Source organism: Festucalex cinctus, chromosome 4 (assembly GCF_051991245.1).
Source record: "Festucalex cinctus isolate MCC-2025b chromosome 4, RoL_Fcin_1.0, whole genome shotgun sequence".
Taxonomy (NCBI): domain Eukaryota; kingdom Metazoa; phylum Chordata; class Actinopteri; order Syngnathiformes; family Syngnathidae; genus Festucalex; species Festucalex cinctus.
Window position 1 is genome coordinate 27,795,855 of NC_135414.1, and position 27,339 is coordinate 27,823,193.

The following is a 27,339-nucleotide window of genomic DNA, read 5'->3' on the forward strand; positions in this document are numbered from 1 at the left end:
GCTGTTTACTTTCGAAAGAGTTTTTTTTTTTTTCTCTCTGCCCTCTGTTCTCAGCCTCACTGCCCACTGCTATGTAGGAGAAGAATTGAGACTGTACTTAGTTTCACAAATATGTGAATGTTTGCAGTTGAGGTGGTGGCATGTAGCATGATGAAGTGATTCATAAAATGTTTGGAAAAATTCTGCATTGCAATTAACTCATTTACTCCCAATAACGTATAAATACGTTTTTTTTTTTTATGTTCTAAGTGTCCCAAAGACATATTTATACGTTTGTTTTATGCTACAGAAGGCTTTGATGCAGCCTCTCAACTGCAAAGAACGGTTGCAGAAATGGTAGTTATTACGCAAATGGCCAGCAGGTGGCAGCAGAGCAAAGGAGATCAACGAGGGCCATGTAGAAAAATAGCTCAATTACTTACAATTTTAAATTGATTTGTGAAAACTGATGAAACTTAGCTCTCTTCTAATGCTAATTGCTGCAAAACGGAAACAGATAGAAACATACTTTTTTTTTCCTGATGAAAGAAGTGACTTTAATCTTTCTTTTGATAGGTTCCATGCTTTTATAGCTATAAAATACAATATTCTGTGGGCCTTGCAAAATCAGTCAAAATCCAGTAAAACAGCCAGGAGCGAACGGGACTGCTTCTGTGAAAATGGCGGCGAGTGAATGAGTTATTTGAAAATTTAGATTAAAAAAAATGCATTATGCTGTTTTAACACTTATTGTTTTGTCAAATGAACTGAACAGTGGGCATCTTTGCTGTGCATCCCCTAAGACACGATGGATATCAAATTAATCTGGTCCAGGGTCGAATTATTACCCTAGTAGTACCTTTAATAACTGCAAATGGATTTTTACAATCACATTTATCGTGCAGGACTCTAAAGTGACTAGATGATGATGACGCAGTACCAAAAGTAGGGAACTGTGTACATTTTAAGACTTGCTCCTGTCATGTGTCAAATGTAAGATGAGTTAGGGGCAATGTCACTGGCTCAAGTGACTCATGCTAACACGCTAGTGAGTGACCCAGAGTATCCCAAACCCATAAAATGAACCGAGTTGCCCACCACAACAGGTCGACTGCGACCCCTTTAACTCAACCTGAATAACTGTAATGGGAATCTTCCAAAGGTATTCTAAGATGAAAATAGAATGAGCAGAACTTAGTTTTGAAGGTGCATGAGTTCAAATGCAGACTCAATCCAGATAGTAGAACTTTACACTCCTATGTGAAATACTTTAGACCAAACTGGTCTTGGCTGTTCTTCATCAGAACAATGTATTAACTCATTCACTCCCAGCCATTTTCACAGAAGCAATCCCGTTCTCTCCCGGCTGTTTTACTGGATTTTGACTGATTTTGCAAGGCCCACAGAATGTTGTGTTCAATTGCTATAAAAGCATGGGACCTATCAAAAGAAAGATTAAAGTCTCTTCTTTCATCAGGAAAAAAAAAAAGTGTGTTTCCGTTTTGCAGCAATTAGCATTAGAAGAGAGCTAAGTTTCATCAGCTTTCACAAATCTATTTAAAATTGTAAGTAATTTAGATTTTTTATCTACATGGCCCTGGTTGATCTCCTTTGCTCTGCTGCCACCTGCTGGCCGTTTGTGTAATAACTACAATTTCTGCAACAATTCTTTGCAGTTGAGAGGCTGCATCAAAGCCTTCTGAATGCTTTAGCATACAAAAAACAAAAAAACAAAAAACGTATAAATACGTCTTTGGGACACTTAAAGGGGACAAGTCAATTATTTTCTTTACGAGGTGTTTTATGCTCTCTCATTAGTCTAAACAAGGTATTCTGATTAATATTGTGTTTGTGGAATATTAACTCATTTGCTCCCAATAACGTGAAAATACGTTTTGTTTTTTTTACGTTTTAATAAAAACACTAAAATGTAGTATAATGTCTTGTTACAAGCTTGCGCGGACCTATGTACTGTATACCGAGGGGAAAAAAACATAACACATTTAGCTTACACCATTGCCAGAAAGATCAAATCAAACCAAAGTAATGTTCACAGCATCAGCTACTGAACGACGACAAATGTGATCCCATCTAGTTTGACCTCAGACTTGATCTGGTTATCACGACCGGGCATCTCTTGCCCATCACTCGGACCCTATAGCTCAGCCTCATCAACCGACCAAATCCCTAAAACAACAGAAGGGGAGATAAAAACAGAACTGTGCAAACCGCAACAGCCCCTCTTCCTCCTAAGCACAAAAAAAAACAAAAAAAACAAAAAACAAACATTGGCCACCACTTCCCGTTGCAAAGATGGCAACAGGATTCCATCCAGGAAAGGATGAGTATTCGCTTAGCTAATCCTACTTCTGTGGTCTTGGTGGGATTAGTCTGACTGTGTGGCTAAGACCACTATGAGACTGTCATATATACAGCTAATTTTAATGGAAGATGTACTGACAGCTTGGATCACAAGAAATTTGGATTGTCAGTTAAACGGAATTGTATGCACAACTATCAACATGTTTGTATTTAATACATATTTATGTCATAAAGAAGGATCTAGTGTTCTTCACATGGTATAGACTGAGTAATTTGTTACATTCTAGACCACAAATTAGACTCGTGTGTACACTGTACCATATTAAATCCCATCAAACATAACAGCCCAGATCAATGTCATCTCGGTCTTGGCACTCCTCGGAGACGCCAGCAACCTCGTCCATCAGGTCTGGACCGGGTTCAAAATCCTCAAGGCAAAGCCAAATTTGCGTAACAAGATCTGGACCCTGAGACGCACGCATGCCACAACAAATTGGCCTCGTGTGGAGAAAGAGAAACGAGAGGAGGTAGTTGGGGGGGCTGAAAAGTGAGCGAAGATGCGCGCTAGCACGGGGAGGTAATTTTACAAGCCTCCATGGCCTGGAGGGACCCGGCCCCCCCTGATGCGAAGCATTTGGCTCGGGCCCAAATTGTGAAGACAAACATCGAGTCTTCTTCAATTAGACACACGCCTCTCCGGGTGGGTTACACGCGACGCTCGACCGAGCAGGAGGCACGCAAGGTGCTAAGTCATATCTGGGTAACGATATCGGACTTTTGCAAACGTTAATCGGCATGTCATTGTCTAAAGTCTGGTAGCTTTTACATTGAGTTGTTGGATTGAAGTAGCTTTGGGGTGGGAATCAAAATGCTGTACTAAGTCACATTCATATTTAATAGTTCAGTTTTTTTTTTAATTTTTTTTTTTTATTATAGTTCAGCTTCTAATGGCCTTGTTAAAAAAAAAAAAGTCCAAATTATCAGTTTCCTCTGTGTAACATTTGTTCGTCCCAGACTGTAAAATAAAAAAATAAAGAAAAACAATTACTGTAGAATGTGTATTTTAGCAATGCAAAATGTCTTCTCTTTTTTTTCTTCTCAAAATGAAGCAATCATTTAATGCAAAAATAACTCAACCCTTCCCTTACTTAGTCACATTCATATTTAATAGTTCAGTTTTTTTTAAGTTTTTTTTTTTTATTATAGTTCAGCTTCTAATGGCTTTGTTAAAAAAAAAAAATGTCCAAATGATCAGTTTCCTCTGTGTAACATTTGTTCGTCCCAGACTGTAAAATAAAAATTTAAAGAAAAACAATTACTGTAGAATGTGTAGCAATGCAAAATGTCTTCTCTTTTTTTTCTTCTCAAAATGAAGCAATCATTTAATGCAAAAATAACTCAACCCTTCCCTTACTTTGTCACATTCATATTTAATAGTTCAGTTTTTTTTTTTTTTTTTATTTATTATAGTTCAGCTTCTAATGGCCTTGTTAAAAAAAAAATGTCCAAATTATCAGTTTCCTCTGTGTAACATTTGTTAAAACAAAAACACTAACTTAAAACTGTTAAAATAAAAACTAAAAACAATTACTGTAGAATGTGTATTTTAGCAATGCAAAATGTCTTCTTTTTTTTTCCTTCTCAAAATGAAGCAATCATTTAATGCACAAATAACTCAACCCTTCCCTTACTCAGTTTCTCCTGAGCACATGCAATTTTAAGAGTTATTGACTACTCTTCGCTCCACAACACAAATGGTTAAAAGTGGCAACGTCCCATCTTGGCAGCAGTCCCAGACTCGGACTTGCCTCTGCAAGAAAGAGGTGCAGACAGTGAGTACATCCACATACTGCACCTGGACATGAACTGTGACAATGGATCATGAGCAAAAACACCAACATAAATCCTGATTGTTTTTGCCTTCCCTCCTTGTTGCTAGACCTGTCGAGTCAAAAGAAGCTAAATGTATGTGCAATGTAAATCCATCCATCATGTTAATACAGCCACTTTCTTCATTAGCTATCACCCAATTCTTGTTATTATTTTATTGTAATTATTTCATCTTAATTATAGGTACTTTAATGTATTTTTTATGCACGCAAATTAGCCGCTATTCCATTTAATTGCACTGCACATTTAAGTCAGGGGTGGGCAAACTCGGTCCACCAGGGCCGGAGTCCTGCAGGTTTTGGATGTTTCCCTTCTCCAACACAGCTGATATATGATCAACTCATCAGCAAGCTCTGCATAATAACTGCCTGATAACGATGCTGTTGATTGGAATCAGCTGCATCAGAGCAGGGAAACATCCAAAACATGCAGGACTAAGGCCCCCCGAGGACTGAGTTTGCCCACCACTGATTTAAGTTAAAATGCAACAATACACATGATGTGTTCTATTCTTAATTGGAATTATTCGTTGTGTATTCATCCATCCATTTTCAATTTCATCAGCTTTCATCATGTTTCATTGTAATTTCATACGCAAATGAGCCCATTTAAGACAGATAAGCTGCTACCATCTGGTGACCATAGATAGTGAGTGCTTTTGATTCCGTAACTCATTGACCAGGCAGCACGTGCTGCACTTAGGCGGTGAACTGCCTATTGATAAAAAAACAAAACAAAAACAAAAAAACATTAATGGTGGCATACATCGTGATTTTACTAATCGTTGTTAAACATTTTTGGCAGTCAAAGAGTTAAATAAATAAATTGATAAATAAATCATACAAAAATCAGGGTGAGTAGAAAATTGTAGAAAGAACAATATATTTTGGCTCCTCCATGTGAGGTGGATGGCAAACCATCTGACAGGATCCTTTTGTTTACGAGAGAACACCACGGAGCAAAACTGCAGTCCCCTGAAGCAAAAAAAAATTTTTTTTTAAAATGAGCCTGTCCAAGAACGCAATTGAAAACACCACAAAAGTTTTGACTGCTTGCCAATGCGATTTCTCCCTCCTTCTATGATATACTCGGCATCGAACGCATCGCCTCTCCCTGATACTACCTGCAGGCGGTAGTTTACAGGTGGAATTGCCACCCTGACGGGGCCACTTGCCTCGTTCGTCTTCTTCTACAGCTGTGTTGTCTGTCAGTTGTATTCTTTCTTCTCAAATCCCCCATTATGTGGTGACTCTTGCTGGAAAGGTACTCCCTACGCTTCCAGTAAAGAATCATGAAGGGGTGTTGCGCTGCCATCCATCTACACAGGTCACAACACTCCTCCGAGCTTATGCATACGCTGAAAAAAAAAAAAAAAAAGTTTTTTTTTTTTTTTTTCTCGTGAAGAAATTAATTTTATTTGCACAGGCCCACAGCCAATGCAGATTTACCCTGTACCTTTAAATATTTTCTTTTGCAACCTCTTGCATTGACAATCCATGACCTGTTTTAGAATTCATCTGCTAGAAATCCGCACAGTGGAGAGCTGTTCTGGTTCGGTCCTTATAATCGCATGCTTTAATTTAATATTGTTGAATTAAGTAAGGAATTTAAGTTCATGGTAAACCTTAGAGAGAGAGTCCGGTTTTGCAAGTCTCTGACTCAATGCCCAGTGTGCAATAAAGACAAAAGTAAAACGCACGGCAGCGGGATAAGCTCTCAGACCCTCCATACACTCCTCTTCACTCTAATTGACAAGTGTAATTTGATGGCACTGGTAACAGAGTTAGAAAGCAATTAGCGTCATGGCCCGTCGGCACAAAAAAAGTGCAGCGAGCCCACCTGTGGGTCACTTTTTAATTTGGTTAAGTGCTTAGTGCTTAGCACAGGACTCTGCCTTTGATATACTCAGTAGATGGTAAATCCTGTTAGCGCTAACTCTACAAACTATCCCACTGACTGATATCCATCTAATCCACTGGTTAGAGGCTCACCGAGCCCCCCACAACAAATTATTCGGATGTCATCTGTCCGTCGAAAAAACAAAACAAAACACATACTCAACGTTGATAAAGAAACAAGAAGGAAAAACAGATGAAAGAAAGGGCAAGCAGCGGCGGGGACGAGGCAATGAAGGGGGAGGGTGTTTAATTAAAGCAACTGATCCGTGCTGTTTGCTGAAGGACTAATTGTCTTTCCCCCCTGATGAGGCCGTTTCCTCCAAATTACACCGCAGACGGTAAATCCTCGTTGGCTGTTCAGAGAACTGCACAAACTGGAATAAGGAAAGGAATAAATATTGAAAATAAGTTCATGTCAACGAAGTAAAGAAATCCTTTCTTTGATTAGAGGAGATTTAGTTGGCCTATTGTGGCTTGCTTGTTCTAATGAGGCCATTGTTGTTGTTCTTGTCAAACACCATAATGTCCACTTTTCCCCCTGGGCTGCGTGTTTAACATGTCACGTCATCCGCACGGTAGGTTCTTGGCCTCAAGTGACCTTTGACCTCTCATTAAAGTACCTTTCCTGCCCACGCTGCTCTGTCAGACAAATGATTAGTTTGCTACATTTGACTGTAAGTAGCCATGGGACAGATTTTCACTTTAAAAGTGATGTTTATGTACAGCACTTTGTATACAGCAACGCCTGTTCTTAAAGCGCTTTATAAATAAAGTTGAGTTGAGTTGAGTTAAAAGTAACGTCAGAGCAGAAATAAGCAGAGGTGGGCAATTTATAAAATTCCGTCATTCATCAACATCCTTCCGTCATCGTCAGTCCGCCATTTTTCAAGCCGAACCAATCCTTCCGCCATCAATTCGTCGCCACTATTTTAGGACCGACAGACAAAAGGTGGGCATTCTGTCAGTCCATCATTCGTCAGTAGCCTTTTTAGTTATTCCGATTAAAATCATTCCGAATGAAGATCTGTGGTCACCTGTTTACATGTGACGTGATCCATTCCGCTCCTTTAATCAGATCAGCCCCCGCGGCAGCTGTCAACATCGATCACGTGATTTATCGAGATGGAGTTGATTCAACATTTAGCACAGTAGTTGTGATAGTTTTAATACTTTTATTGAAGCAACATCTTGATAATAACACGTTCCAAGTACTTTAAAACAAGTTCTCCTGTCACAGAGAAGCTCTTGGCAAGACGCCGCCATTTTTTTTACGTACGGAAAGACCGACGTCACAACACATTTACGACAAGACAGAGCATGCGTATACCGGACGCAGCCTCGCCATTCCGATTGACGTGTTTACGCTCGTTCGGACTGACGAAAGGAATATACCACGCTTGTGATTCCGAATGAAATTCCATTTGGATTCAGCATTTTCATTCCGATATGGAGCATTTTCATTTCATTTGGACGTTCGGATTCATTCTAATCGGAATACTTGGCTCCACGTAAACCCGGATAGTGATGGACTGAGAATCCGTCGGTACCGTACAAGTCTATATAGTAGTTATGTCACAATATATCGACTTGCTAAGTCTCATACCTAGTTGCAAACGTTTATTTCAAGACAGCATTATATCAACATACTAATCAATTTGTCGATGAGTGATAGGTAGTGCTCTTGTAAATGTGCTATTGTATTGGAAGTATTGCCTCCTTTAGGAAGCCACTTACCTTAACCACGTTTGGCATTTTCCTCTACCAAGCTGGGTTAACAAAAAAAAACAAAAAAAAACTCCTTAACACATTCACTGCCAGGCCAGCAATAAATTTGACATTGACGTCTTTTTCCGTCAATGGCAGTGAATGAGCTAAATATCTGACTTTTACAATCAAGGGCAAAACAGCTCATAGTGCTAATTGAAAAGATGACTTGTTTTGATACCATGACTATAAAACCGCAGAAACCGGTTACCAGCTTCCTGCTAAACAAACTTCATGGTCCAGTTTAACTGCGTCGGGGGGTTACCACTGTCTCAAGGTTAAACTGCAGTTTTGGCAATCCCATTTGACATCACTTTTTAAAGTATAATGTGCAAAAGATTCGAGCCAACACAAGATTAGTCGTATTACTTTTTTGACAAAGAAAAAGAGAAATAACTTAAGACGGATCCAGTTAGCAGAATGGTGCAAAAAAATGTAAAAGCAATTTCCACTGACTGTTGTGGAGGAGTAGTGCATAAGCTATCAAACATTGGTGAGGATCAGGAAAAAAAAAATGCTGATTAAGTCACAAAGGCATCATAGAAACCATCCACACCAAATAATCTTCATGGCAGCTCCCATTCTTTCATGAACAAACAAAAAGACCAACAACTGTGACAATGTTTTTTTGTTTTTTTGTTTTTTTCATGAAACAAAAACAATTCACCATCACAATCAAATAATCAATATACCGGAGGATGACTGACCTTTGGTTGTTTGCTTAGCTTATTCACATATCAACATACCTCACCGATACGACTTTTGAAATGAAAACATCGATCATTGTCCAATCCAGACAAATAGATCCTTCTCTGTTTTCTCGTCAGGCAATTGATCCCTGATCATGTTGTGTTTGCTCGCGTGCGAATCCAAGCTCTTGACAAGTCTAAGCTTCTGATTGGTGGTTTGGAAAGCAGTCGTTTGGTAAAACTGGTCAGAATTCTCAAAAAAAAAAAAATCAACCGCACAAACAACGCCAAACATGGGCCCCCGTGCCTGAGCAAACAAAAGTGGAAAAAGCCACAGACCAACTGACAGCTCCCACAGCACGATACAACGACGTCGCGTCAACCGGGACGTGTGCGAGTCTGCCGAAAGACGGAAGGCAGCATGTTAGCTCTTTGCATTCGCGCTACAACAACATCGCCAATCACGGTCGTAAAATAAAACAACTTTCTTTGACTTATGTCTTGCTCTGACTTGCAACACTGTAGCTCAACGTGCACGTTATTTTTATTACTAGCATTTGCTGCAACATTTTACATCGGGTTGTATATTGGAGAATAAAATGCATATTGAGGTAAAAGCATCCCGTGTCTTTTGTATTTATTACTCATACAGGTTAAGATAATATCACAAATAAATCAACTTTTAGAGCTCTATTTACCTAAAGTGCATGGCCTATAGAAATAAATGTTTTTTTTTATATATATATCAATAATGGACCATTTTAAACTTTAGACTAAGGGCGTACTCATACTGGGACAGTTCTATCGCGTTGCGCTTTGGCCTTCCATGTCCCCCGCTGAGCCACACTCGCGTACTTGAGCACATTCACACATAGGAATTACATCATAATACAAACCCGTATTCAGGAAACTTTTCTCATTTTGTCTTGTGGGGGAAAATAACGAGCAGAGACACTTGCACTGCCCCTTCTTCCTGGTGTGATATAGAACCTTTAATCATGAAACCCAATTAACTCATTCACTCCCAGCCATTTTCACAGAAGCAGTCCCGTTCGATCCCAGCTCTTTTACTGGATTTTGACTGATTTTGCAAGGCCCACAGAAGATTGTGTTCTTTTGCTATAAAAGCATGGAACCTATCAAAAGAAAGATTAAAGTCTCTTCTTTCATCAGAAAAAAAAGTATGTTTCTATCTGTTTCTGTTTCGCAGCAATTAGAATTAGAAGAGAGCTAAGTTTCATCAGTTTTCACAAATCTGTTTAAAATTGTAAGTAATTTAGCTTTTTTTTTTTAGATGGCCCTGGTTGATCTCCTTTGCTCTGCTGCCACCTACTGGCCGTTTGTGTAATAACTACCATTTCTGCAACCGTTCTTTGCAGTTGAGAGGCTGCATCAAAGCCTTCTGTATGCTCTGTCTAGCATAAAAAACAAAACAAAACAAAAAACGTATAAATACGTCTTTGGGACACTTAGAACATTAAAAAAACGTATTTATATGTTATTGGGAGCAAATGAGTTAAAGGATGCTTATGCACTGACTTGTGTGACTACCTGGCATCCTTGTAATAATTCCAGTCTGGGATAATGCTCCTAACAGCCAGTTCCAGCCTTGAAAGGAACGCACACAGGAAACACATACCTGTCATCCAAACTAACCAGCCAGAGTTCTTGGTGATGACAAAAGAGTTCAATGTATGCTGTAATTATTTTTAGATTTATAGTTTTTATTTCATATTGGTTTGGGAGAGGGTGGTGGTAAAAAAAATAAAATAATACATTAAAAAAAAAGACTCATCTGGTATTCTACATTCAAAGAAAGTGAGTTGCCCTATGTCTTGGCTTCAAATCGGTATGGAGTGGGAGCAGGAGACAGATGGTGGACGAATATTCTTTTGAGGGAAAATTGCACAAGACATGGTTGCTGAACAGCAGCAGCAGTGGTGAGCAACCTTTGCCGCAGACGGCTCAAATAGCGGCACAAGTAGGGAAAAAAATGTAAAAAAAAAACCAACTTATTCCATCGGTGTAGTACAACATGCCATGTCATGCAACTGAAAAGGTGGGGACATGTTTGCTTTATTGTATTTTTAACATTTGTGGCCAATCACTTGCCAAAGCATTTCAGACATTCACATTGACAAACATTGGTTTAAAACTTTCAGCCTCAATATTTTAAAAATGTCACCTTATTTTTTCGTCATTTGCCACCGTAAGAACTAACAAGGAGTTCATGATCTGCCATCTTTACTACATTTGACTTACTACAGTTAACGAAAAGTGGAAGCTCTTTACATGCAATCATTCCAACGTAACTTTACATTCTGCAGGTGTACTTATTGAAGTGTCTGTGACTGTATTATACTTTATGTTATTGTCGCTGGATGAGAAAATATTATGTAAACTTAAATCTACTTCTGGATGGAGCGTTTTCCAAGCATTTATAAAGAATGATGCTATTTCCATTACATATTGATATACTGATACACAGTAGATGCTACAAATGTTGAAATGTTTTTAATCTTTTTAAAACAGACTTGAAAAAATAGAATATGAAGGGACTGTTATTAAAGTTGAAGTTATCAGGTCAGGAAAGGTGGGCAGTGGAAAATGCCCAAAAAAATATTTATTACTTATTTAAAACATATTTATTCCAGAAAACAAACGTACCGCCTGACCTATCGCCAATGCATTTACACTAACGTGAGAGTGTGCAAAGACTGACAATTGTTCTAATGATCCAGTTTAAGTTTGTTATCAAGACTGGAGCAGAACAACAATGTAGAGCGTTTCTCTTGTATGCAAACAATGGTGCTTATTGTCTTTGTGAGGAGGTGTATTGGTCTGGATTGACCCACAGTGCTGTAATTGCTGGCTGGAATGTCAGACGGGTCCAAGGATGTGCTCCGACTACTGGGTATCATTGTCCATGTGAACTCTGATGCCACAGGTCTGGAGTCACAGATCATAATTTGGATGATGAGCATTTATTAGCCAATTGAATCGTAAACGCATTGCAAAACATGTGATGTGTGTGGAGAAAGAATGGGATTCTCAAGGCTTGTCAGCAGGTGACATCCATTTGTTATTTAGTTGTTTGCCCTCTTATTTAGCAATTTTGCGTGCATGAATATATGGTATTAAGTTTTACCACAGTGCCAAAAATGGTTAATTTTACAACGCTTATGTCCATTCTGCTGATCATTCAAAAACAGAGACGCAGTCAAGATTGAGTCCCAAATAAAACTCTTTAGGTCTGCATTCATTGTCAACAATTGTCCTTGTCTTTGTCATCTTCACACCACATGAAACAATGTAACTAACTAAACTTTAGTGGGGTTTTTGTTGATAAATATATAAAAAATAAGCATGTAAACATCAAAGCAGTCAATAGTTTCAGCAAATGTGAACAAGGTTGAAGCTATGCTAACTGAGCTCGCCTGTGCGCTAATTGCCTTTCTGCTTTATATCCTTTTCACTTTCCATTATCTTCTGAGTCATGCTAACTTAGCTAACCTGCGTGCTAACTGCCTTCCTGCTTAAAGACTTTTCACTTTTCATTATATTCTGAGTCATGCTAACTTAGCTAGCCTGTGTGCTAACTGCCTTCCTGTTTAAACACTCTTTTCACTTTCTATCATCTTCCGTCAAACACTCTTCACTTTCCATCGTCATGCTACTTAGCTAGCCTGCGTGCTAACTGCCTTCCTGTTTAAAGACTCTTTTCACTTTTCATTAAATTCTGAGTCATGCTAGCTTAGCTAGCTTGTGTGCTAACTGCCTTCCTGTTTAAACACCCTTTTCACTTTCTATCATCTTCCGTCAAACACTCTTCACTTTCCATCGTCATGCTACTTCGCTAGCCTGAGTGCTAACTGCCTTCCTGTTTAAAGACTCTTTTCAATTTTCATTAAATTCTGAGTCATGCTAGCTTAGCTAGCCTGTGTGCTAACTGCCTTCCTGTTTAAACACTCTTTTCACTTTCTATCATCTTCCGTCAAACACTCTTCACTTTCCATCGTCATGCTACTTCGCTAGCCTGAGTGCTAACTGCCTTCCTGTTTAAAGACTCTTTTCACTTTTCATTAAATTCTGAGTCATGCTAGCTTAGCTAGCCTGTGTGCTAACTGCCTTCCTGTTTAAACACTCTTTTCACTTTCTATCATCTTCCGTCAAACACTCTTCACTTTCCATCGTCATGCTACTTCGCTAGCCTGAGTGCTAACTGCCTTCCTGTTTAAAGTCTCTTTTCACTTTTCATTAAATTCTGAGTCATGCTAGCTTAGCTAGCCTGTGTGCTAACTGCCTTCCTGTTTAAACACTCTTTTCACTTTCTATCATCTTCCGTCAAACACTCTTCACTTTCCATCGTCATGCTACTTAGTTAGCCTGAGTGCTAACTGCCTAACTGCTTTACACTCTTTCACTATTACACTCTTTTCATCATTTGGGGACATTTGTGGGCTAAATAGGACACGGTTAATCTAATCAACACTACTTTCAACTCAATCATCAGACTTCTTAAAAATCTATGTAATTATTATTGTTTTCCATCTGTACAACAAGCGTCAACAAATTATGTACATTTTATTTATTTTTAAATCATTGTTTAAGACCGCTAAATTAACCACTTTGAAAACATGACATTCTGGTGAAGCTTGCCATAACATAATTATCAAAAAGTATGAGATTCAGACAATGAGCAGTAAAACTGTCACTTGTCTCCAAATATACATAATCCGTAGCAATCTGTCAACACACATACACAAAACAAACACACACCGTATCCCTGGCTGTGTCAGAGAAGCTTGTAGAGTCATTGTTCTGCAGGAAATGCTCTCACCATACAAGCTGTAGGTTTGTATACTCTAGAGTTAACAAGTGGTGTCGCAGTCTTTAACCATTCAACATCCGTTTGCTTTACATTGAAGCCGTTACCAACACAAAATAGAATGGGTCAAGGTTTTTAGGAGACTAGACTTGCCTGACGCTACAAGCGACAATAACATTTGGAGATTTTACAAAGCAAAAGAAACATTGTATCTTTGTTTTGACACTTTTGCCTCAAGCTAACAAGCTAAAATGTACAATTCTATCCTGTTCTGCCTCAAGGCCAATAGTTTTCCAGGAACTGAGATGACTACAGGGATACAGCTGCTGTCTCCTGTACTCGTTCGTATTGACATGGATTCACCCTCCAGTCTGACTTTGTCTCCAACACACAGCTGGGGTGCAAAGGTGAGAATGCAGGCCTCCCATTACTGCCAGTGATGCAGGTGTGAGTGGGTAGAGACATTTGGCCCACCTTACACAACTTTCCAAAGGAAGGTGTTTTTTTTTTTTTTTTATGGTCTTGGCAGGGAAAGTTGTGCTGAAAGTATCGCCTCAACCCGCTCGTTTTACGACTGACAAGTCATGTCATCAGCGTTTAATGCACTGGTTGAACCATACGTGAAATAAACAAGTTTGCATTGACAATTGAATATTGGCCAGGTTTTAAAGATACTTGGTTAACAATTAAATACTATTATACTTATGTGTAGGATAACATAGCCTTGTAGTTCAGAGAATAAAATCTTTATAATTGACAGCATGAGCCCGACGACGCATCGAGGCTAGGCGAGTCAATTGATGGCCCAATTATACCCTATGAAACACTTTTTTGCGCCAAAGTCAAAAAGTAAGCAGAGCTGTATTGGATGCAAAGATTAGCTAACAGTGTTAGCTTCTGCTAAGCGGCACATACTTGATTGCTCAGTGAAGTCGACGTGTCTGTTGTTGAATTCTCTCAGCAACCTCTTCACATTCCATGAAGGCTCACTCAACACTTCAGAGATGTCTTCAATTACACTCACGGTGTAATTAAATGTTTTTCCAAACAAGTTAATTAAAAATCATCTTCGCAAATTGGGTCTGGTTTTAATGCTCGTGCAGTGTTTCACCCACGGGTAGGTTTAAAAAGGGCCAAGCTCACGCTCACAATCAGATGACATTTCACCAGCTAAGCCAATGTAACAATTGAAATGACATCATTAACAGGGACAGATACAGACTGCAGGATTGAAACAGACAAAGGCCTTGATAATGCTAATTAAAGTGGCAGCACAAAGATGGAGGCGATGCACATTTGCGGGTCAGAGGTCTCCGAATAAGATAATTCCATAACCCTAAAAATTTCGTCGTGGTTGTTACTTTTTATGCCGCTGGACCAAATATGACATTCCTTTGTAATGACTTAAATCACTATTTTAGATTAAAGGTGATTAGACAGAGATAATGGTGACGATCTGAGAAGAGACAAAATCTATCTACTCACGTTTCAACGGGGCAAAGGTTTACCTCATAAAACTATAAAATCGACAATATAAGTCTCAAATGTCACTGGAAGAACTGCAATTAGAAATGGATAACATTTTTACAGTTGCAAAATATTCCGAGGAGGTTGATTAGCCCTGAATGCTAAGGCCTCTTTGTTATCAAAGCAACTACATAATATACTGTACGTTTTAGGTTCATTGTGGCCATGTGAAACTTTTATTCACGCTTTTGAGCACTACCAGGTCCAGTCCTAACCCTGTACACACCCAGCATAATAAATGCAATCATTATGCGTTTGTGAAATAACTGTAAATCATTTAATGACCCTACAAGGCGAGAGTTATTTTTAAAAGGGGGATTCATCAATATTCTCCAGGGGTACGCACGGAAAGGTCAGAAAATCTCTCATTAGGCTACGGGCATGCAGCATGTGCATCTCAGCGTGAGCATTTACGCGAGCGTGGATTTAGTCGGCCGCAGATTGGCGTCATTTGCGTGGGGATTCTCGTCACTACGTGTAATTGTAATGTGGGTGCCATAGGTGACATGTAGGTTACCAATTCACCAATAGGAATCTAACTTATATCATTTGATGTAACAAAACTACAAACTAAATCATGATGCTGTGATATTCCCCAATCTTTGTGAAGTAACTGGAATACCGCAAAAGATATTAAAAAAAAAAAAAAAAAAAAAAGTTTTTATTTTTAAGCTATGATGTGTCCACTACAGAGGACATTTTTTAAAACTTAGATGCTAGTCTCAAATACAGTTAAAATAATTCAAACAATACTTTAATGTGTTCTTAAGAGTCTTATTGAACAAATGCTAACAACATTTAAAGCCTAAATTTTGTTCAATAAAAAGTGTTATACATTTACATTTCCTCTTCCCTAGAAAGTGCTTGCACTGAGGGAAGCCATTTTCTTTTGTGATGCAATCAAAGGTAGCAAAGCACACATTGATCGCTTCACAAGAAAATTAGGCTCCCCTTCATCTGACAATTAGCATAGATTTTAAACATAGAAGGCCAAAACATCCCTAATGAAAATTAAATTGCACTAATAAACTAGAGCCACTAGAGGGTGCTAGAACTGCCCAAATGGAAATCAACCTGACTTCTTTTTTTTTTTTTAACAGATGTGTGTCCTTTTAAATATTGTGAACATGACGATGACGATATTGTGGAAGTTTTTATCGTTACATCCCTACAGTTCATACATTTAACTTAGCCATGACAGTAAACCAATGCTTCACGTGTATTTGAATGTAATTATGAATAACTTGTGCAGTATTGTCTCAACCGTGCTCAACATGTGATTGGATGGGGCAGCCCGCGTTTGTCGTCAACCAAAAAATAAATACATTGAAATTTCATAGCTTACATATTAAAGGGGCTGTCTGCCGGATTCACTCAGGAAAATGCACTTTTTAAATACAGGATGTACACACTTTAACTTTCTCTCAGTCGACACATCTGTGTTGATGTTAATCTTTGGTGGTGATTTCGTCCTAAACCCCCACCCGACCAGCCTGTATTTCGCCATGTTGTGTTTGTTTTGTAAACAGCTGGCCATTTCTGTGGAAAGACAATGTTTACACCTCTCCAGCCAATCGCTGAGCTGCATGACGTCACTCCTCGTGCAAAGCACGCACGGATTATTTATTTATTTATTTTTTCACTCACTCACTCACTCACTTACAGAAGCTTACGTGTGTGAATGAGTGAGTGAAGAAAAAAAAAATCCGTTTAGGACGAAATCACCATCAAAGATTAACATAAACACAGATGTTAACATCTTCAGGAAGGAGCAGACCTGCAGTAGCAAACTGTTTTGACATTTTATTTGGTTAAAGGCGCAGTCTGCCGGATTCACTAAGGAAAATGGACGTTTTGAATATAGGATGTACACACTTTTAACTTTCTCTCAGTCTAAAGACAAAAGTCATCCACCAGTGTCACAGAAGCCATCCAAAAATCCACTTCAGAGTCCAAGATCTGTTCTCCCTTTTCTGTCTGCTCTATCCTTTGCCGCACTCTCCACGGCATCAAACTAATGGGTCCGGGTCATTATGACATGGCTGCGCCCGCATTCTGTTGCTCGGGTGAAAATTAATATTGCAGCTTTGTTGTTCTCACTCGACTGCTGATGAAATTGTACAGGCAGGTCGCAACGCTTGGTACAGGCAAGTTGTGTCTTTCTTGAGATACACACGACTACACAATGAATGGGATTTGCGCTCTTCTCAAAAGTTGCGTGACGTTCGAGCTGTATCATCAGCTCGCAGGTTGTCTTCAGAGCTGATAGTGTAATGGGCTCGTGTTAAGGCCTGAATGCAAAAGTGATGGAATGGAAAGGAGCTGATGAGATAGCTGTCTGGACACACACACACACACACAAACGCACGCGTATAGACGAGCAGTCATACAACAAACAACTCAGTGACCTATGCTCCCTCCGCTCCCTCACGTCTATCATCGAAGAATGCGGAGGAATGCAGCCGTCAAGCTCGCGTTTCAACGACAATCGCCATTTTAGTGATTAAGTTGCGTTCATATTCACTGCCAACATTCACACAGACATTTGAAGTACCGTATTTTCCGCACTATAAGGCGCACCTAAAAGCCTTCAATTTTTTTCAAAAGCTGACCATGCGCCTTATAATCCAGTGCGCCTTATATATGGATCAATATTGAGCCGCAGCAGGTCTCGCTGCCAAGACGCTATCGGTGACCCTGCACGATTGGTGACGCGCATGCGCAGAAGTTCCCGCCATCTTGGATCGCTAGCTAATACTAATACTTTACCTCAGAGAAAATAATAAAACAGCTGTTTGTTCATTTTGGGAGTGAATGGAGTTGTCAGAAAGCTGGTTTGTAATCTATTAATAAAGTTTGACTGACCTATCTGACTGTTTTGTTGACATTCCCTTTAGCGCAGCACCATCTAATGGATGCATAACGTAACCCCAGCCTCTACTGTAGCGCCTTATATATGGAAAAAGTTTTAAAATATGTCATTTATTGAAGGTGCGCCTTATAATGTGGTGCGCCTTATAATGCGGTGCGCCTTATATATAGAAAAACGTTTTTACAATATGTTTTTTGTTGAAGGTGCGCCTTATAATGCGGTGCGCCTTGTAGTGCGGAAAATACGGTGCTTGAATATCACAAATGGCAAAAAAATATGAAACATTGCTGATACCGTACATAATATTACAAGCTCATTTTCTTTCACACCGTGTATGAATTTTGCTGGTTGATACCATCCCTCTCCTCTCCGCGCGCATCTCCGCTCGCGCGGCATCATCAATAACGCCAGCCACACAAAAGCAGCTAATTTCGGTCCGCCACTTTCTTCTGTCATGACTAATGAGCTCTCCCTTCGTTTGTGTATTAGTCTCGCTCCGCTGTGGCCGCGCCCCAGGGAACGGGCCGCTGCTGCGCAGGTAAGCCCAAACAGATGACAACAGGGCAACCGAGTGGAAATAGAAACAATAGGCTTCTATCGGAGATTGCGTTCTAATCCAAAACTCAGAGCGCTTGTATTGACGAGCAAACGCACGAACGCCGGTTACGTCTGCGCCCATTGTTGATTAACTTCAGTTGCTGACCTGCTGCTCAAGAAGTGTGCAAAAATATTACAATTAAAGGCGGTCTTAGGGCCACATTTATGTAAAATAAATAAATAAATAATAATAATTAAAGGTAAACTCAACAAAGGAAAAAGGGGAATGACAAAAAAAATGGGAACACAAGTGTATTTTCTCCTCTAATTATAATGACATATTTCTAGGTTGCTCTTCAACATGATCAATATGACATTGTTGAGATGATACATAGCACATGTTGATAAGAGTGTGAAATAGGCAGCATAAACGATAGATTAAAATTGAATTAGTATTGATCATGAACTTGTTGGGTTTTGTGCATTATGTCGCAGACTGTCACTGGTTGGGTACATTACATATACATTCGTTTTTGGTCCATACACAATGACAATTATTTTAGTTTTATATTATGTTTATTTATTTATATTTATTGATATTTATATTTATTTATATGATATTTATTTATTTATTTATTTATTTATTTATATTATATTATTTGGAAGATTGTCAATAATTGAAAATTATAAAATTATTAATTTGGTGGAAAACATTAAAAGTATACTGTATACAGTAATGGAGAATGTACTATTAAAGAAGTCAACCCAAATATTTTTCTTATGTTCTATGCAGCCCCACTAGTCTAAAAAAAGTATTCAGATTAATATTGCCTTTGTGGAATATGAGTTAAGCAGCTAAAGCCACCCATTTTTATCCATCTCAGGGGGCGGCCATTTTGCCACTTGTTGTCAAATGAAAATGACGGACAGCGGCCAGTCACGACTCAGCGTCAGAAAACAGGTGAGCCGTGATGACGTGATTTCTTGAGCCCTGAGAAACTGTGATGTCATTTTCATTATTTTAACATCAAGGGGCAGGACAAGGCAAAATGGCCGCCCCCTAAGATGGATAAAAACAGGTGGATTTTGGACTGTTTACTAGTGGGGTGCACAGAACATATTATCGAAAACATTTTTTTTTGGCCTAAATTCCCCTTCAAGTCACAAATAAAGAAGAATGTGTCATGTTTAATCAATTTGTATCGACTTGAACGGTTATTGGCTTGCAAGGGCTCGTCATATCCGCTCTAATATACACGAGACAAGAGTAAACTCAATTGGCAGTTAAAGTGCTGACCTTGGCCAATTTTAAAATTTTTGACATTAACTCTTTGACCGCCAAAAACGTTTAATGACGTATTCTAAAATCCTAATGAATGCCGCCAAAAACGTTAATTTACGTTTATTACGTTTTTTTTGTTTTTTTTCCCTCTCAATGGGCAGCGCAACGTCTTGTGCAGCGCTGCCTTGTCACTAAACAAAAAATATTAGTGTCAAAGTCACTGTTGTGCAAAACAATGCATCTTTTCACAAAAAGCTTGTTTTTCTTTTATTATTTTTGTATTTTCGCTTATGTCACTCAAATGACCTAATTTCAAATGGTGATTACTAAAGAACGGAATAAGGTAGAAACATACTTTTTTTTTCTCATGAAAGAATGGAATCCAATCTTTCATGTGATATCCACCATATTTATATCCTCATACCGCACAATATTCTGTTTGCTTTGGAAGATGAGTGAAAATGCTCCAAATCAGCTGGCACCTTTGGGGGTTTTTGGGATAACGTTTGGCAGTCAAAGAGTTAAGAAACATGTATTACACACTTAAAATAAACGTGAGAAATGTGTTCACACAACATAAGTAAAAGTGGTGAAAACATTTCCCAATATCAAAATAGTACTCGTTATCTTGCTAACTACCTAAAGAAACAAATGCAATAAAGCATGAGCTAAATTATGAATGGCGACAATAGTGAAAGAGCGACAAATAATGCTTCTCTTCCATAAAAAAAAATAAAAAATAGCAATTTGAAAGCACTGTCAGTCAAGTTCCCCTCTCTTGCAGCATTCTTACTGAATGCACCTTGTGCCCGCCGTTTATTGCATTTTTTTGCCATTATGGCGCACACAATGGGGAACTCATGCAAACGGCACATGAATTCATTCCACATGAATGAAATGCCTTTCTGGTCATGGCACTGCGTGAGAATGAGCGTTATGGAGGAGGAACTTGAGCAGAAGTTACATTTCAATTCCTTGCACCACGCCAGGATATTTAAGCTGATTTGTTTGCTCCACTGAAATCGGTGTACAATATTGAAAAGATAAAACCAGTTGTACCTCCGTAATGAAATAACTTTTGACAGTATAAAAACCTTAAAAAAATAAAAACATCTGTCACATATGTCCAATTGTATTTTATATTCCGACTCTTTTTTTTTTTTTTTTCTTTCATTAACAGAGTGCTACCAACAGCTTTGTCCATGTGTGCATATTGAGCTTTTTGACAAAGGACATCGGGGTGAGAAGGTAAACAGGGTCACACACACTGTAACAGAAGTCGCACGGCTGTGTTGTACACAAGTCAAGTCAAAGTAGGAGACCTCTGAACTGAGATAAAGTGCAATGAAAGTGAGCAGATTATACGAGCGCTCTGCAACATGACGAGCCAGTGGTTAGATAAAAGTTATTTTATGGCCACGGGACATGATATCAGTTTGGATGGAACACTTGGGTTCATGTTTATGCACAACGGCTTTGACTGTCTGATAATACCAAAATATTAAGTATTATTAATAATGGATGGTGTATTGAGGAAAGTCGAACATTGCAAAATAAACATTTTTATTATATTTTCTTTTCTTTTTCCCTAACTTGACTGTGAGAGGTTTTGGTGAGCTTTTAATATCCGGTATGTCCAAAAGGTGGCAGTGTTGAGTTTAATACTGGTATAAGGGCATGCAGCGTGCTCTTTCTTTTTTTCTTTTTCAATCAAAAAAAATATATATTCAACCTGCATCTGGATCATGTAGGGTTTTATGTTTAAAAACATCATTAGTGCCAACATTGAAAAATATTTATGCATGTAGTGTAGTTTATAAGTTACTAATTGACAACAATAAAATAATGCACAATAGCTTTACTGTATATTCAAAGTGATCATTTCAGAAAGATTTTTTTTTAATGAGTGAATCAACAGCATGCCTGTTTTCCCACTTTTTTTCCACTGTCCTAAAGAAACTGCTGTCATTCATGCAAATAGAGGCAGGAGAAGAGTTGGGAGATCCTGCTTGCCAGCTGAGTGTCAGCTGACGGCCTTTGACAGTTGACACGGGAGGGGGGGGTGCAAAAAAAAAAAAAAAAAAGTTTGGTTCCTGTAGACGACTAATATGCTAATTAGCTATCGGGAGTTGTGCGACCCCATTGGCTCCTCGTCCGAGACAATTTCCCACTTGCAGCCTGACGTCATGTGAGCTCCAAAGCTCTTAAAACTCAACTGCTGTGTGATGCCTGCTTCAAAAAATCGCTCCCGTGTCCAGCCCACGCTCGCTCGCTCGCTCGCAGCCGGCTGCTTCGGGTCGCGATGTCTCCGTGAGAAAAAAGGGCGCGTGCAAAAAAAGTTGCGTTCAATGTTTGAAATACAACACGCGCGCCGAGAAGGGACTCCGCTCCTCGTGTGCGCGACACCCGGCCAAAGTAGTCCCGAGGCGGGACGCCCGAGAAACTCTTTCCTTCTTTTGCGACGCTTTTCACAAAGTCCCTCAAAGTGGCTCACGTTCTCGCCAACCAGCCCGGCGCGACGGCCGCTCTTCAGCCCGTCTGGAGGACTGTGAGCAGCAGCAGCAGCAGCAGCAGCAAGAGGATGGCATCAGAGCTGGCAATGAGCAACTCCGACCTGCCCACCAGTCCCCTGGCCATGGAATATGTTAATGACTTCGATCTGATGAAGTTTGAAGTGAAAAAGGAGCCGGTCGAGCCCGATCGCACCATCAGCCAGTGCAGCCGCCTCATCGCCGGGGGATCCTTGTCTTCCACGCCGATGAGCACGCCCTGCAGCTCTGTGCCCCCCTCCCCGAGCTTCTCGGCGCCCAGTCCGGGCTCGGGGAGCGGGAGCGAGCAGAAGACGCACATAGAGGACTTCTACTGGATGTCCGGTTACCAACAGCAGCAGCTCAATCCAGAGGCGCTGGGCTTCAGCCCCGAGGACGCGGTCGAGGCGCTCATCAACAGCAGCCACCAGCTCCAGTCGTTCGATGGCTACGCCAGGGGCCAGCAGTTCGCGGGCTCGGCCGGCCCGGGGGGCGCCATGGCCGGCGAGGAGATGGGCTCCGCCGCGGCGGTAGTTTCGGCGGTCATCGCTGCGGCCGCCGCGCAGAACGGGGCTCAGCACCACCACCACCATCACCACCACAACCACAGCGGGGCAGGGGGAGGCGGCGGCGGAGGAGGAGGAGGCGGAGGCGGAGGTGGCGGCGGCGGCCACCACCACCATCATCACCAGGCGCCGGGCGTCCAGTCCAACGGCGTCTCCGGGACAAATCACCACCACCCGCACATGCGCCTGGACGACCGCTTCTCGGACGAGCAGCTCGTCAGCATGTCCGTGCGGGAGCTCAACCGGCAGCTGCGGGGGGTCAGCAAGGAAGAAGTGATCCGGCTCAAGCAGAAGAGGAGGACCCTCAAGAACCGAGGCTACGCGCAGTCGTGTCGCTTCAAGCGCGTGCAGCAGCGGCACGTCCTGGAGGGCGAGAAGACGCAACTGGTGCAGCAAGTGGAGCACCTCAAGCAGGAGATCTCCAGGCTGGTCCGGGAGAGGGACGCGTACAAAGAAAAGTATGAGAAGCTCATCGGCAACGGCTTCCGAGAAAGTGGCTCGAGCAGCGACAACAACCCTTCATCACCGGAGTTTTTCATGTGAGTCTCCACATATTCACGCAGAAAAGAAAAACAAAACAAAAAAGAATTGTTGAGTTACTCTGCCCAGCTATAAAAGTTTTTTTTGAACTTTTTTTTCCCCCCTTTTCCCCATTTTGGCGTAAATGCCTAATAAGAACTATTTTGTCTTTTTCCCCCCCCCCCCCCATCTTACACATTTTAAACAGGTTTAAATATGGAGTTTGAGTTCACAAAACTCTCATGTAGTCTACTTTCTATTATAAATGACCCATTTGTCATTAGTTCTCAACCCTCATTAGATTTGCAGTGTCTGATTTGGATCCAATTTAGTTCAGCAACTTGCCCTTTGCCATGTTTTTTTTTTTTTTTTTTTTAAGTTTGAAACCAGTGTGCAGATACTTGTTAAAGTGCATTCATGTAATTTTCTTTTGTTTGCCAAACTTGGAGGATTGCCAGCCATTTCATGCATTTGCTTCTTCTTCAGAGACTTTTATGTATTCATTGTTTTTTTTTCAAAGATTTATTGAACTATTCCGCATGCTGGACATGTATGTTCTTTTTTTTTTTTTAATGTTTTATTTCTCTGTGCTATGTCTTTTTTATTATTATTATTATTATTTTATGAGATGACTCCAGCATGGCATTCATATTTCATTTATGCCTCCTCACTTTTTTGGGACAGTTACACAAAAAAGTGACAGGACTTCCCACCTGTGTACATCGTCGATGGCGTTTCAGGCTGTGTTGAAGTGCACCACCACCCGACGTCTTTAGGGGTGCAATGAATATGACGGAAGTGCATCAGCGGGGGATCCTGCATGGTTGGGGGGGGGGGGTGTGTGTGTGAAGGAAATCATTTGTTAAAAACTGTTATTTAAATAGTATTCTTCTGCATTTGACACAAAAAAAAAAGATGAGAGTGTAATATAAGGAGAAAGTTTTATAAATTGAAGTCGAGAAAAGTGCCACAGTTTGAAGCGTCTAATAGAGCTGATAAGCAAAACACATTTGATTTAACGTGACTGGCTCGGGTCAAGTGGATGCAGTGAGCAGGATTGTCCTGCACATTTGCAGCACACGAGCGAAAACTCCATTTTGCCACTATTTTCAAAAGTCAAATTTGTTTAGCTGGTTTGAAAGGAGTTTTGTGAAGAAGTTGAAGTATTGTGAGTGCAGTGCACTAAACGCTCTGGCCTGTCATCATGATGGAGGGAGTTCAGAACAACTGTTTCCACAGCTATTTGGCCCACGTTGGCATTTGTAACATGCAAAACTTTCAACATCACTTCAGGAAAAGAAGATGTGTAGAATTCAACAAAGTCAATATTTGCAAAGCAATAATTGATATAATTGATAATGTCTGGACATTGTTCGATGGTCAGGGATTGATACCCTGCATGTATAAATTAAAAAAAAAAGAAGAAGAAGAGGGAGCCCTCCTTTTGAAAATATGTGAATTAATATTACATCATACATACATATAAATATATAAATATATATATTTTGCTGTGCAAAATGATTTCACTCACTAACCATATGTGATGTTCATATGTGCTCGTTTTTGTCATTTCATACAATTAAATGATATGCAATAAATGTATAATTGCCTTCAATAAGTTTCTCACTTTTCTTTAACTGGTCCTTGGAATTTTTCACTGTAATTAAAAAAAAAAAAAAAAAAAAAAAAAAAACATCATAAAAAGTTGTGCAGCACAAAACAATTATTTTCTTCATGTATTGTTTTCCCACAGACCACCCAAGAATTTGGTGTTCGCAGCTGGTATTTACCCCCAAATTAATATGCCAAAAATGGGAACACAGTCCATGTTGAAATTATTAGAAGCATGTAAACATTTCACTACACATTGATTAATTCATGCAGTGTTTTTTTTTAATTGTTGTTTACTTTAATTGCAGTTGGCAGTTTGATACACGTTTCTTATTCTACATCAACTCTGAAAACACTTTCTTTCTATAAGAGCAAGTCAATTTGGAATTTGATTCACAGCAATGGAATCAAAACATGACAAGGAAAAAAACAATTGGATACATTTTTTATTTTATTTTATCCATATTAGATGTTTAGATTCTTTTAATTGCATGTTCCCGTCAATGAGTGTGTGCGTGTGCATCTCAGCAAGCATGTAAGTACATGTGATATGTGCACGTATTTTATTCCCTCTCATGTCATGTTGATCAGATTATGTATTTATTTTTTGATAATGCGTGTGTGCTCACACTTTGTCATTTGTGGATCTTTCAATTCCACCCCAATCATGTCATGTGAGGGGGCCCTGCCAAAGGTCGAATAATCCCAATCATGTCAAATTTGACTTTTGGACATTTCTTTTAATTTTTGTTTAAATATATTTTGCCTTATAGAAGTCTCGTAACTTTTCTTACAAGAAACTTATCCAAGTTGTGGGCCAAAGAAAGTCTAATTTGCATTTTTTTTGTCCATTGTTACAAGGCAACCAGTTGCATAAAACAGCAGCCACTTAATGGCACTTTTTCATAAAAACTAACATGTGCCTGTAAAAAGATACAAATAAGACTCTGTTAGTCTCCATAGTGTAGTTTTATAATGAAAATGCGTCTGACTCGCAGTAACGTGCAACCCATTGGGTCATTTTTGCTAAGCAACATTTGCATGTCTGCTTTTATTCCGGTGGTTTTTCCCCTCAGAGGTGTCTGCCGTTTTGCGCAGCCGGCAGACTGCAGAGACTGAGACAATAGTTGGGCTTGTGCTGAATTAAATGCTTTTGCTGATGATTAATAGCGGCGCGGCCCGCTAGCTCCTGCGATGTAGGGATGATAAATCGAGAGCGTAGCTCCGTGCAGCTGTGCCGCTGTCGGCTTTTTTGCATGCGTGCACATGCGACGCAAAGTCACGGCCAAGCCGCTCGCCGTCTTTCCTCGCTGTATCTAATTACGTCTATTTGATCAAGAGACGAGGCGGTGCTATTTTCGTATTTTGTTATAATGGCGACTGATGGCGATTGAATAGAATAGAGCAGGGGTCAGCAACCTTTTGTGTCAAAAGAGCCATTTTAGGCCAAATAAATAACCAAAATTCTCTATGGAGCCGCAAAATTGTGATGAAGGAAACATTGTGTTAGTGTTAGTAAACTAGTACTGAGGGTCCAAGAGCTAATTCGTGCTGCACCACAACATAAAAATATGCAGCATCCAATACTTCAACATTCATTTTCTGAAAACCTTTCCTCTTACCTTTTTGTTTTCTTTTTTATATATATATTTTTTTGACTTTCTGCTAAATTTCTGAAATTATCGGCAATTGTATAGACATATCATTTTCTTATTTTCTGCCTCTCTTCTTTTTTTTTTTCTTTTTTTTTTTACATTTTATGGCTATTTTTTGACAAATTTTTTTCTGCCTTTTTCCCCCCGAAATTTTCTGACATTTTTGGCAACTTTGTGGACACTGACCATTTTCGGGATTTCCTCTTTTGTTTTGGACATTTCATAGTACTTTTTAAACATTTTCTTTTGTAGCTTTTTTTTTTTTTTTTTTTTTTAATCAATTTTCTGACTTCCAAAAAATATTTTATTGTAATTTTCTGCCTTTTTTTGTTTTGTTTTTGGGGGGGGACATTTTAGGTTAGTTTTGAACATTTTCTTTTCTATCTTTTATTAATTTCTCTGACATTTTTTGGCAATTGTACAGACATTTTATGATAAATTTTTGCTTTTCCTCTTCCTTTTTAGATATTTTATGGTGACTTTTTGGACATTTTCGATCATTTTAAAAAAAATTAATTCATCTTTTCCTGACAACTTGAAAATTTGGTCTCTGACATTTTTTTTAGACATTTCTTTAATTTTTTTTAATATAATCAATAATCAATCATTTGAATAATATTTTATCGTAAAAAATACAACTATGTAAAAAATATTGTATTTATTTATTTATTTATTACTTTATTTATTTATTTATTTATGTATTTATTTATTTATTTAAAGAGCCACAGGAGAGGGAATAAAGAGCCACATGTGGCTCCAGAGCCGCAGGTTGCAGACCCCTGGAATAGAGCGACACTTGTTTGCTTTTCTTCCAATTCGGAAGAGCGTATTTGCAAACTCAAAAAGGGAATCTGTCAAAAAAAAGTTGGCCT

General features: G+C 39.4%; 1 protein-coding gene and 1 long non-coding RNA gene across 4 annotated transcripts in view; one reads left to right on the forward strand and one right to left on the reverse strand.

The window, feature by feature from the left end:
- Window positions 1-3,900: 3,900 nt before the first annotated feature.
- The window catches only part of LOC144017998 (uncharacterized), a 260,312-nt gene continuing 236,873 nt past the window's right edge, over window positions 3,901-27,339 (reverse strand). For 2 of the 3 annotated variants that reach the window (XR_013283315.1, XR_013283317.1), the window contains 2 exons: window positions 23,915-24,017; window positions 3,901-4,111 (listed from right to left, as the gene is read on the reverse strand). This is a non-coding gene — a long non-coding RNA (uncharacterized LOC144017998). Of the gene's footprint in view, window positions 4,112-5,433; window positions 5,549-23,914; window positions 24,018-27,339 lie in introns of those variants that run through there. The other variant, XR_013283316.1, reaches the window with a different exon arrangement.
- mafa (MAF bZIP transcription factor a) overlaps window positions 21,757-27,339 on the forward strand; it is an 86,716-nt gene continuing 81,133 nt past the window's right edge. Inside the window, exon 1 of the mRNA XM_077520049.1 lies at window positions 21,757-23,221. Within this exon, the coding sequence (XP_077376175.1) occupies window positions 22,170-23,221 (1,052 nt within the window). The 5' untranslated portion in view covers window positions 21,757-22,169. The remainder of the gene's footprint in view (window positions 23,222-27,339) is intronic.